Below are 14,051 nucleotides of genomic sequence, written 5' to 3'. Positions count from 1 at the left end.
ATCCAGATAGTTATCAAATGTTTCCTAAGAAAAAACTTTATATTTTATATGTTCTTTTCACTAACAAAATCTCTGTACAGGTTTGGTTGATTTGACCGATCTCGTAACCACAGTAAAAAATTAGGAAATAAATATAAATTATGCCTTTTTCATTCTAGAATGACTACAAATTACAGCACGAAAACATAAATGTTTAAGACTAAATAGCTTAAATCTCATAACATTATGCATTTACATATATTTATTATTTTTATTATATTGACCTTTCAGCAATGCCTAGCTTAGCTGATGATACAGAAGTTACAATGACACAGTGCAAGTGCATTCATGTTACCATATTCAATAATATAAAAGTGACCATTAGTCTTTAGAAAATGACCTGTCTTGGCTGTGTTTTAGTATACTAGTATTTTGTAAAATACAGTCACATTTCAATTATTATATATTATATATGTATATTGATTATTGCTATTTTGAAATAAGTTCTTAAACTTATTTTTCTTAAAATATAAGACGGTAAATAAAGCAAACAATTATCTCTTCTAGTTTTGACCTTTGTACTCAGTTGCTACTCGATGCAAGTTACAAAACCTTTTAAAATTTTGCATGTGGAGGATATGAAATTAAATATTTTTTTTAGGTTTTTATATATACAGTTGTATAACCAAAAAATCATAAATTACTACATTAATACCATAGAATTCCACTATAATTTATCAAGCTTAGTAACAAAGATGTATTTAAATCTAAAAAAAATATGCAATTTTGAGCAGACTAATTACACACCCAACCTTGTTGAAATATTGGTTAAAAAGAAAGAAATAGCAATGAGCCCATTAAAATGGCTGAGAAAGCCAGAAGTAAGTGTATTTAAGGAGGACTTCCAAAAATGGAAAGAGATAGGCAGGATGCCACTGTGTTTGATTTATTACACGAGCAATATCTTAGCAAATTGAAAAGATAAGAGGCTCTTATTTTATATTCTTGCTTATATATATTCTTATATTCTTTATATTATAAAGACATAGTATTTTGGCATCACAAACATCTAATTTGAACCAGTGCTGCATTCAACATACCACATGACGTTACATCATCATCCTCAGGAAACACGTAGAGTCGTCAACTTTTTGAAGGTCATAGATAGGCCTAAATAAAATGTTTTTAATTGTGTACCAGTTTAACGTTGAATACTATTTATGATTTTAACTTTATACACAAGTGCCAAATTACTATAATTATAATTTATTTAGGTATTAGAGATTATGCAAATGAAGTTTGAAAATAGTCATATGAAGTATTTTTACTCAACATGAATATCACTTTGCCCTCAGAGCAGTCAACAATGAGACAAATTCAGATTTTTTAGTACAAAAGATTTGTAATGTTTACTGAACAGTAGCTCAATTTTTTGAAGATAAACAACACGTTAAAAGTTATAGTATGGAAACTGATGGTTACAAGGTTAGTTACATTGGCCGAGCCTGTATAGAAAGTTACACACAGAGCTGCATAACTATGTCTGTTAAAAATAATCATTTGTCTTACATATATATTACAAATCTGATAATAAATACCTGACTTAATGTGAACACTTTCCCATCAGCACCAACTTTCTTCAATAGTTCCAGAAAAGAAGGCTTCAAAACAAACTACAGTAAAATAAAATTGCTATTGTATAAAAGAAACACATTAACTCATTTTCAAACACCACAAAAAAAAACAACATGCACATGCATATAGAACTGGGTGATTTATGATATTAGCTAATTAAAAGGTCATTAATCAAATATATTAAATTAATTGTTTAATATCCCCTCCCCAATACAAGCATAAAATAAGTGTATGTTACCTTCATAACTTTTCCATCACCTTTTTATTCTAACATGGTCTTAATCTTCATATTTTTGTTTGCCTTGCTTTGATTTTTTAAAGCAATTTTTTAATTAAACTTGGTTTCATATGATAAAACTCTTCTGAAAATTATAACATGGAAAAACTTTTCAGTTATAACTATCTTACATAGTTTGGAAACCATTATGGATGAATAAGCATAAAACAAGAAAGTCTATTCAGATAGTGCTGTTGTGTTAACAAGTAACAACAAAGCACTAGCTGTAGTAATGTTTAATTTTTACAATGATGATATGATGCCATCTAACTTTTCAAAAGTTAGCTATATAATACTAACCACATTTTGAGTATTTTTACATGAAAGAAGAGGCTTTCACTGTATTAATAGAGTACTTTGGATTAATCAAAGCTAATCATAAAGTTCCAATGCAACCTAAACAAGTCAAACAAAGTTAAAATAACAAATATATTGTGTAAATGATTAGCACAGTCAGGTAATAAACAAATCATTTCAAAACTTGTATCTTCATTTCTGGTAATGTGATTGGTATAAAAATAAGAACAGTTCAAAAGATAACATTACAAATTCTAAAATTAAAACAAATGATATATAATCATATTTGGAAAAAAATAAGAACATTGGTAAACCTGTTTTCGCTTTTTTTCATTTTTTACTTGGTCATACTACTTGCACTTTTGTTTATTTTAGAAAACAATACAAAAAACATCTTTCTCACCAGAGTTCTAACTTATAAACAATGAAAAACTGACTCCTTAACAAATCTATGTTGTAAAACTTACAGGCTTCCTAAACAATACTAAATTAAATTTAAACAGATCTCTAAAAGCCTTGTCACTTTGTTACTGTTTGGAAAAAGCCAAAGCATAAAAATTTACCATGGCAACATTTAAATATAGCTATATTAGCTTAGAAACAATCAGTTATTGGCTATGGCTTTAACTGGATTGTTGTAGACTACAGCTACACTATGGTAATTAATAGTTCAATCAAATAAAAACACATCTAATGTATCTTTCTGACACTATGGTATATGGAAGTGTAAAGACACTTAGTAATTTTTTATTTAAGTCCAGAAAAAAAAATGGAGGGATCAGACCTTCCTAGCTTTGCACCTGTTTATACAACATTAAATAATACAGTTATTAATTTATAAAAAAATGGAGGGAGTCTAGATCCTCTACCATAGATAAATGCCTTCTTATATAATATTAAAGAATACTGTTATGCAATTCTAAACTCTAAACATAACACAATGTAAAAAAAAACAGTAAATTTACCCTTTATTTAACCCTTAAGTTTGCAGTGAGTGCTACTAGTCAGTTGCCTTCCTTTTAGTAAAAAACAGTTTTCAAAATTACTGACATAGGCAGGTAGTAGTTTTGCAATAGTAAAGAGGGCAAGCAGGCATAGGGGCAACTTGAGCTGAACATGAGACCCTTAAGTCACATTTGTGCTTAACAAATAAACATAATGGTAATATTTTGATTACTTGGCAGTTGTAATTATCAAAACACTAATTCCAATTACTTGATTATTTTTATGATAATTAATTTAAACATAGTATTGTTTTATCTACTGGCATAATTTTTCATTCAACAGTTAGTTGTTAGTTTTCTCCTGATTTACGTACACAACTGTTATTCACTATCAGTTAGTGTTATCTACATGTATCATTACAACTAATATCTGAAAAAAATGTTTACTACTATCAACAGCTAGGACTACTTTCAAACAATTATTCTTTGACTTTTCCTTTCATTAGTTTTTTTTTCTCTCTGTACACTGCTGTCATATTGTGATACAATTTTGCAAGTTCTCCTATGAAATTACTTAAGTCTGCTGAAAGTGTGAAAAGATAAAAGAAAGAGAGAGAAAAGAACTTAACAGAAAAGATCACAAAAGGAACTTCGGGCAATACAGTCTGGAACATACAAGAATTGTGTTAAAATGGAAGCATGTACTTCAAAAAATTGGAATGTAATCCTTGTAGAAAACCAAGTATGTATGGAAACAGGAGTATTACCTGTAAAAATCAAAAGGATCTGTATTTTGAATAGGGGTATGATGAACAAACAAATTGAAAAGAAATGGCTTATCACTAACAACCAAACCCAGATCATGACATATCTGAAGGACCAGCAGAACCAAAAGGTATACTCATAGGTCAAAAGTAATGAACAAATGCCAAAAAAGAGAGACTGGCTTGTTACTGAAGCAGCAGAGGCAACTTTTTTTTTTAATCAAGAGGAACTCCTCAATAGTCAAGGCTGTAATTAGATCTGAACTTAGTCAAGATATGTAGCTATGAGATAAAAGTTTGTAGTCGAAAAAAAAACTTGGAACCATTCTATGAGCCGCTATGCTGATGTTAAATTGCAGGGGGGCAGAAAATGACACTTAACAGCAAGGGAATGGAAGAGAAATGACACCACAAAAGAGGATTATATACAAGCCCTTGAAAACAGAGACCACTAACCACTGGACCACTCAGGCCTTCCCAGCAGTTGAAGCAACATTTTATGGTTAACTGATTATAGTTCAAAAAATGTATATAAATCAAGATCTTAGAAATATATTACATGTATTTTTAAATATATATGCATCAAAACAATTTTAGTTATTTTACAAAAAACATTCCTATAAATGAATATAAAAATCTTCCATACTATAAATGACAAGTTAAATGAATTTGATTAAGCCTATACAAACCAATTATATTTTAAACCTAATATTCTTGCTTTTAATGATAATTTTGTTCAAGTGAATTAATAATAACTACCCACTAATTACATCATCTTAAAAATTTAAATTACATTAGCATAAAACTATTCACCATAATATTTATTACCCTAGAAAAAAGTAAGAGCACATAAAATCATAAATACATGTGTACATTTTACTAAAAAATGTGTACATTATGCATATAAACATAGTAAATTCAGAATTATAGTAAATAATTCAGTGCTACTATAGCATGCACTCTACACAGATACTATCATCATCACCCTTTTAATGATTCACTAAAATATAATTTCTTGCTAAATAATTTATATATCTATCCATGTTTTTGTTCAGCAAATAATAATTTAATAAGTTGTGTTCCAAAAGAGTACCTTAAATTTAGGTTATAATTGTGCTAGTTTTGATTGTTAGAATTTATTTCATTCCAATAATTTTAGCCCCCCCAAACTTTATGTAATGGTATTTTGTAGTTTATTAAGTTTAAAAGCCTTATTTATAATAAATGGTGCCAATTGCAAATAAACGAAAGTTAAAATAATGATGATGATAGTATCTGTGTAGAGCGCATGCAATAGTAATACCCAATATTCCCTTTTAATTAATGGGTTAGTACAATGAACCAAGCCCATGTACATTCAGTTAAGTAAATCTATAAAGCCAATTTTAAGAGGCTCTACCAAATCCTCTTAATAACCTATTAATAAGCCCTAGTATGAAAATTTTAAAAATATAAACAATGCTAGTTATTTTAAACATTCTTTTGCATGTCCATGCCAATTTTCCTACAAATCTCTAGCTCCAGTCCTGGGAGCTGAGAAAACTATTATAACTCTATAACAAGGTTTAAATTTCAAATTTAAACAAATTGTTTTAATTAGCCCTACAGTGGTTAAAATCTTCCATGCAAAATTTAGAGTAATTTGTTAAAAACTCTGGAAGGAGATCAATATTCATGTAAACATAGATACAAATTAGAATTATTACAAAAATGTGAATAATAGAGTGGGATGATTAGTAGAATTTGCTAACTGATTTATTGTTTGGCTCATTAATCAATTATTCTCACATAAGAGTAATGTTCTTATTTTCATCTCCTTTTTCTTAGACATTTTTCAACTTCTCTCATTTAACATGATAGATGTCTTCAGGTACAACAATTTTAGGATTAAGTTATTTTTAATCCTAAACTGTTGTTCATGAACATTTATCATGTAAGGAATATGATACAAAACTTGCAACAAGCTTATATGTGTTTTTAAGTAAAAAGCTTCATAATGGGGTATCTGTACTCTACCCACCAAAGGTATCAAAACATTTATTTGGATGTTTATAAGCTGAGTCACCATACAAGCTGTTACAGCACAACTAAAACTAAATAAAAGTAATTGTCATTAGATTTCACATGATAAAACTTGTAAAGATTCTTGTCACAGCATGTGATAGATAATATATATAATTCAGTGAAAACAAATTAACTGAAATCCTTGAAAAACAGACTTGCAATGTTTACTATTTAGCAAGATAAAATGTGGTGATATGACGTGATCTTTTTGCAGAGATTAAAATGATTCATAAGGTGGAAAGTCAAAGCACTGTAAGAAATCTTAACATCATGGTAACATGAAATCTTTAACTACAGATGTTGAGATATTTTTTCCAATACCATTATCAGTACAAAAAAGTTAAAAAATAATTAACTTTTTAGTATAGAAAACATAGTTAAATAAGCAAGTTATTCAGCAACCAACAATTTTTTGAGTGAATAATACATAATAATTTGCATACATTTTTTATTAAAGCAACCTTATGCTAAGTATCAGTGTTACTCACTGTTAGACTGTTATTAGTGTATGTTTAGTAATTATTGACAAGCAGTTAAATGGACAAGTTATTCATTAATCAACAACTTTTCAGCAAATAAGGAATAATGAGTATTAATTTGCATTATTTTTTTTAAAGCAATCTTACCTTCAGTAGTGTTATGTTTGTGTTATGATAAGTAAGCAATACATTAAGTTAGAGCAACACTGTTATTTATACATAGAAGGTAAACAAAAAACAGGCATTGCTCTGGCTAGTTACATAACCAACAACCAATAATCCATACCCACACATTCACAAATTGTGCAAATGCAGAATGCATGCATATAGTTATGTTAAAGGAACCAATAAAAGCCAACAATCTAAAATACTACTAAAACACTACTTTTGAGTAGTTTAATGTTTTTGTGAGTCGTGAAACTAATCAAATAAGCTGATCAATTGATTAACCTTAAATTAATCAAAAATAATAATGGGAAATGATTTAGATTATTTGGATAGTTGGAATAATCGAAATAACTAATTTGGATTAGTTGATTATGTTTGTAGTATTAATTGATTTAAGTGACAAATATAGGTAATCAATTATTGCAATAAATCTTCCAGTTATACTGAGTAACCAAGTTTAATTTTTCCACATTATATACTTTTCCAAATAAATATTCATTATCAAAGAGTAACTACTGTGGCCAACTCATAATATCCTCTTATGCCTTACAACAATAATTTATGGTTAAATAAACAGCAAAAACTAACTTTTTTTGGAATATGATAATAATTCGTAATAATTTTCAACTAATATGAAATACTGAAGATGGAAATAACCAATTATTATTTGTTACAGATACTTTAAATGCATTACTTCTATAACATTTCTAACAAGTGTGAATGAAACTATTTATATTAAAAGGATTCAATTTTAAGATATATATATTCTGAGGTTTTAGTTAAAATTTTGAAGTTTAAGCACAAACTGAATTTGCTATCTACTTTGTATTCCAAGAATATAAATGAGAGGCAAATAGTGCTAGAGTTCAACTTACTAACGAATAAAATAATTTTACTTTCTTAAGAAATTTATAAGTACTACATTATTATCTTCAAACTTAAAACTATAAGTCCTTCCAATTATAAAAAATAAAGTTTGAAAATGTAACAAGTCACATTCCTTATAATTATTTCCTTTCATGAATAAATTACATTTTGATATGTATGAAATGGAAGTTTCTCTATCACTTACCTGATCTTTTTTATCACCATTGATATCTTGGCAATTTTCTCTCTCTTTTATTGACATGTTGACAAATAAAAATCAAACTATATGAAAAAAAAAACACATACATTAAAGCACATTACTTATGATTAACTGATTTTATTTCTACTGAAACCTCTTTAGAAAAAGCTTATTAAAATTTTTAAACTACTGCATATATATATATAAAGGTCAGCTGTAGTATAGAATGTCTTTTACATAGTAAAAATCTATCTTAATGATAAAAAATATGCTAATAAGTTAAAAAATATTCCTTTTATTTACAGAAAATATACAAAAATGTCAAAAACTTATTTATCATTAAACTACTGATACATACAGCACATAATCAACAGTTCAAGATTTATAAAGAATTAACTTTTACTGATTTAGTGATCTTTTGATTGACTTCTGATAGTAATTTTTCTGCTTTCCTCAAATATACTTTGACATATTTCATTAATTTATTCTTTTTACAGAGCTAGCTTTAAAAACTGTTTAAACTTGTTATACACAAAATTTATAAATTAAAGTATGATAAGTATCATGAAACACAAAAGATTTACAAGTATCGCCCCACTAATAAATACATTAACAAATGCTAGTTTTACTTAAATAAATACAAAGTATGACAGTTCCCTTTTGCCAGTTAATCTCTGCTTGATGCTGGTGTATGCACATTAACATTTTCATTACATTTCTGTCAAGCCATTTTCTATGGTGACATAAAACTCAAAATATTCCAAAATTCTTGGTTTTCACCTTGAATTATGATCATTGCTTGCCATTGCTCTAAAACTCAAATCCAAGAAGCTGAGTACTACACATACATATTACATAATTGAAAACAATAATATAAATTAGTTTAATATTTTCATGAAAATTACCATATTTAATCATAATTTCAAAGATAATTATATTAAGTAGTTGAATTAATTGCTTAGCCCTATTAACCATTTAAAGACTTGAAGAATGATCATTGCATTATTAGGTTTGATGTTTTGCTACAAGATAAGAAAAAAAGCTTAGTTCCTAATTCTTAAAAAGCTATTTCTGAGGCCCTGAGACAAGATTTACTAGAAAAAGTTCTATATTGGGAAGCTACTAAAAATTATGAAAAGAGAGAGAAAATGCCAGCAAAATACATATTCAACAAATCAGTACAAAAAAAATAATACTTGAGACACCTTAAAAGGTTTTTTGGGGGGAGAGGGTAAAAGATAGGGACTAAGTGAAAAAGTGGGATAAAATTAATATAAAAAAATAAATGAAAAACAGAAAAATTTATGGTGTTCTCGTACACAAACGAACGTCACAGCACAAAAAAAAGAAAGAAGAAAATACTAGACGATCACCACCACAAACCAAAAAAAACACAATAAATGCTAAATTACTGAAAAAATTCAAACTTATTAAAATTATCTCGATTGAATCCTGAAAGATGAAAATGCCACAACAAGCTTTTATGAAAAAATACATTTACCCCAAACCCAGAAATTCCCAACATGTAAAACATCACAAACAAAAATAGAAAAAACAAATTATACAAAATACCAAACAAGCTCAAATGTAACAATCGTGAGAAAAATAAAACACTAACACGATAGCCCTATGTAAAAATACATATTTTAAAAACTCAAAAATATCAATAAAAAAACAAAAAACATGCTATTAATATGTGACATGAAATACACAAAACTGGACACAAAACATACAATGTCATGCGTACACCACAAGAACACCAAACTCTTACAATTACATAAGAGAAATAATAAGTGAAAATATTATATCAACAGAAAATAAAAATGGAGATTCAGGAATAAATGGTTGAAATCAACAAACCTAAATTCTGCAAATTAAAATATAACATATGTATAATTTAAGGACAAAACAACGAACCTATTGCTCCATTTATTTAAGCCATTCAATCTACTAAACTTAAAAATAACACTCAGAGTCAGACGTTTATTCCTCAAATATTAATCTTCCCTTAAACTCCCTCAAATTAACTGCATCCACCATATCTGAAAGCAAAAGGTCAACCACTTTGTTAGACAATCTTAAATCCATAAAACCAATACAATTTATAAAACTGTACTTTTTTTTTCTATTAATAACAAAAACTATTGCTTTAACATCAAAATATAAATTATAGTTAAATCTTTATTAATTTAAGATAAAAATAAAAGTGCTAACAACACTACATAGCAGAGTACACAAGAAAACCACCATCTAGGCAAAAGACCATTAAAAAAAAACCAAGTCAGAAGCACCAGAGGAATAAAAAAATAAAACAACGGAATCAAAAAACACAAAATAAAGATAATATAAAATAATAACCAAGTAATGAATAAATTACCAAAAGAAAAAGTGACTTCCTGATAAAGAACTCTTGGTGGCTTATTTGTGAATTGAGATAATGTGTTAAAAAATCCTATGGGACAGATTATGGATTTTTTTTAGAACAAACATGTTATTAAGAAAAGGGTGACAGGAATGACTAGCTTACTAAAAACATGAAAAAGAAAATCAGAAGTAAATGTTTAAAGTTTACATCAACAGCTAGGTTAGAAAGACTTATAGAACAATATGAAAGCTTGAGATTTGGTTAAAAAAGCAATTACAAAATTCAAGAGAACTTGTGAATAACAGTTCGGTGGGAAAGTTAAAACTAACAAGAAGTTAAAATAGGAATTGGGCCTTTAACAAATGCTGATGCCAAAGCTTTGTTGAAGATAGTGAAATAGCCAAGTTTTTAAATGTTTTCTTCTGCTTTTCCAAGAGAGAATAATAGTAATATATCTGACTCTAAGCATTATATGGGAAATATCAAAACTGACTTGTATGATGTAGATATTAATCCCTTGGTGGTAAGTGAAAAGTTTTACATTTAAACAAAGACAAGTGTTTCTAATGGTTCTTAAGGAGGTCAACTATTAGATATGACAACTTCCCTCATTCACTTTTGGTAGGTCAACAGACACTGGGCCCTGCCTGAGGATTGGAGAGTTGACAACATTATTCCTATTACTTAATAGGGTGATAAGAGTTGCCTTGGAAAGTACAGGACAGTCAGTTAACTTCTGTAGTGGGAAAAATTCTAGTCTGATAAAAGAAGTTTTCTAAGATCATTTAGTGAAATCTCATAAATGAAAGACAACAATGATTCACCAAAAGAAATCTTCCCTTACTAATCTATTAGCTTTTTCTGAACAAGTTACTAGCTACCTGGATGACAGAAAGGGTGTGGACTTTGTATAATTAGATTTTGTTCAGCCTTTGATACAAAAGATGGCTTAAGAAAACCATATTAGTATGGGTTATTAACTGGACTTTAGGGTGAATGAATGGGAGAAAAATAGAAAATTTGTTGATGGCATTAAAATATTGGGCATTTCAAGCTGTATGGAGGATAATACGGCATCATAGAATGACTGGATAGTTGCTAAGTTGGACAAATAATTGGCAAATGACTTTTGATTATATTAATTACATGATAATGCATTTAATAATAAAATAAATATACGAGTAAAATATAATATCAGCTATATAATGTGAAGAGCTGAATAGTTGATAAGCTTATATATGGAACTGATGGGATAAAGTATGGATATATTTCTGCTGTATTCTGAAAGTACTGGAACAAGAAGGCACAATTTTAAGATACGGAAAAGACAGGATAGGCCTAGTTAAAATAGCTTTATTTTTCCGAGTTCTTCAGAATTACAAATATTACATATATATATATGCATATTATGTATGTAAAAATACAACATTTTTATTATAGGTACATGTGCCAACAAAACAATGTCAAATTATACCATTTATACAAAGTGTAAATTGTATTATTTTAAAATGAAAATGTCAGTGGCATAGCACCCAAAAGCATTGGGTATATTTTGTCTGTTAGCCATAATCAAAACAACAGATGCAAAACCAGAAAGCAACCTACAGATTCAAAAAGGCATTAGGGTCTGACGCTGCATAGCAGTTACCCCATAAGATATGAAAATATAAATCTGATTTCATCAACCACCCTAGATTTCTATCAAAAATATCACCCAACCTCCTAATAATACATAATATTGTAATTTCAGTGCTATAATATATATGATGTTATAAACTCACCTCTATAGTTCTGGTAACCCTACCTCCTCTCTCTTCTTGTATTTGTAAGTATGTAGCTTATAAACTTTGATGTACTCTTGCACTTCTCTCCTCTAATAGTAGCTAGTTTGGACAGGCACTGCCATTGACTTCTAATGAGTTAAACTTTATGCAATATTTGACTTTTAAAGTTTAATGTAATATTACTTGGCTTTTGTTAAGATCTTGTAAACTATTGCTTTATCTAAATGTTTAACTTTACTTTGCTGGAGTTAATAATGCTGGACTTGTGATATAGAGTAGTTTTATTCATCTTGATTGAGTACATTTTAGTATTCAACTTTTAATGTTAACTCTGGGGCTTTGTTCCTTCTCAATTCTAGTGATAGTTAAGTTATGTGAGAGTAAGGGAGCTAATAAGAGCTTTTATTTATAAATAAGACTTCATATTTTTCTTATCAGTTCTACATGCACCACTAGCTTTTGTTTTTTGCTTTTTAATGTATTGTTGTTTGTGTCAATAATATTAATAACCAGAATCTTCATGAAAGTTTAGGAAACAATTTGAGCTACATTAAAAGCAAGTTGGGCTAGGAATCATTTGTTGGCATATACACCTATAATAAAAATTTTGTATTTTTACAATTAATTCGTTAGAGCTTAAACTTGGAGCTGTGCAGAGTCGAGTAATCGCATGTGCACCTTTAATCATATAATGTAATACTGATAACTGTAATATATATATATATTTTTACTTTCATTATGTTCAACACAGACGAACCAATTTAAGAACGTAAATATAACTGTAGTCGAGTTTTCTATTGTCGCTTGGATCGTTTCACTGCGGAAATAAGGCCTAAAGTCGTATACAACTACAAGCTTTTAACTTTAACTACAAAGTAGAAGTTACAAAGTTATAGATCTCGAGTTCTGAACAATTCAAATTTAACTTTCGATCTAGATAAACATTGACTGGGTGACATAAATTATTGACCTGGAGCTTTTGACTTTTAGCCTATTTCAGGTAAACCATTCAAATTTCAACTATTAAAACTCTAATTAGATTAAAAATGAAACTGAACATAATGTTAGCGCGTTTTTTGAATCCAAAGTTATTTAATTAGCAACGTTTTGTAAAGTTTAACAAGTAATATATATTAATAACTATTAGTATTAAATTCGAAATACAAAACTTAAGAGTTGAATGGTTTTTTTTAACAACAATATCAACGAAACATAATTTGTAACTTACTGTAACTTGAATTGTAATTTGTAAATGTAACACTGCCCTCCTCGGACTACTCAAGCCTTCAGTTCAAGGATATTTCCTGCGTCACAAACTTTTGTGTCGTTAGTATGGTACTTTAGTAGCTTATAAACTCTGAACTACACACTTGCATTTCCCTCGTCTAATACTGGCAAGTTTGGACAGGCAACGCCACGGACTGATAGCGTTCAGGAACCTCTGGCCTGTGGTTTCAAAATAAGGTAGAAGTAGAATAAACAGTTCCAAGAAAAAATTTCTAGCACAATTTATATATATTTAGTAAATCTTAGTTCTTGTTTGGACATGAATTCTATTACTTATAAGTTATAGTACATTTTACATTTACTGAACAAGAAGTTCTATAGTATAGGTATTGTGTTGTTGTAATGATAAAATATAATCCTGTCACAAGCAGGAAAAAGTTGAAACTGTATAACTATTTCTGTAATTTATAAGAAATAGGCTTAAGTTTTAATAAATGAACGTTGTGGAAATTATATAAACCACTTATTTATTATCGAACGTTGTATAGTAGGTAAAACGTTTAGTTATATCTATTTAGTAATTTATTCCAGCTAGAGAAATTACTGAAATACATATATATAGTTAAAGACGCTGTAAAATAATTATGCATTGAAAATGTATTGTAAATTGAAAAATATGAACCTGTTAGTATTAGAAGATTTATGAAAATGAAATTTAATTTAATAGATGCTATGAAGCTTGATGGCTTCGATGGACCCTATTTGCCTATTTTTGCACTCAAGATTTTTTGAAATCCCAGTACTGTGCATGAAATCCTGAGAAGTTCCTGGAGAATCATTAAGTAAACCTGAAATTAGTTTTGAACCTTCTATGATTTATTCAAACAATTTGTTTACATAAATTTCGAGTATTTCCTTATTTTTTTTGTTATAAAATATGAAAAAGATGAATTCGAAAACTGATGAAAAACTACAAAATAAATAGTTAAATCGTAAATTCTA

The 14,051-nt window shown here is 28.4% G+C and overlaps 1 protein-coding gene across 1 annotated transcript in view; it reads right to left on the bottom strand.

Moving 5' to 3' along the window:
- Positions 1 to 13,165, bottom strand: part of LOC106463275 (E3 ubiquitin-protein ligase Mdm2-like) — a 61,293-nt gene extending 48,128 nt beyond the window's left edge. Inside the window, exons 1-3 of the mRNA XM_013923290.2 lie at positions 13,051 to 13,165; positions 7,680 to 7,756; positions 1,578 to 1,652 (exon numbers count right to left, since the gene is read on the bottom strand). Of these exons, the coding sequence (XP_013778744.1) occupies positions 1,578 to 1,652; positions 7,680 to 7,736 (132 nt within the window). The 5' untranslated portion in view covers positions 7,737 to 7,756; positions 13,051 to 13,165. The remainder of the gene's footprint in view (positions 1 to 1,577; positions 1,653 to 7,679; positions 7,757 to 13,050) is intronic.
- Between the last annotated feature and the right edge of the window lie 886 nt (positions 13,166 to 14,051).

Source organism: Limulus polyphemus, unplaced genomic scaffold (assembly GCF_000517525.1).
Source record: "Limulus polyphemus unplaced genomic scaffold, Limulus_polyphemus-2.1.2 Scaffold1365, whole genome shotgun sequence".
NCBI classification, from domain to species: domain Eukaryota; kingdom Metazoa; phylum Arthropoda; class Merostomata; order Xiphosura; family Limulidae; genus Limulus; species Limulus polyphemus.
Note: the sequence above shows the minus strand (reverse complement) of the source record. Positions and strands in the feature narration are given on the sequence as shown.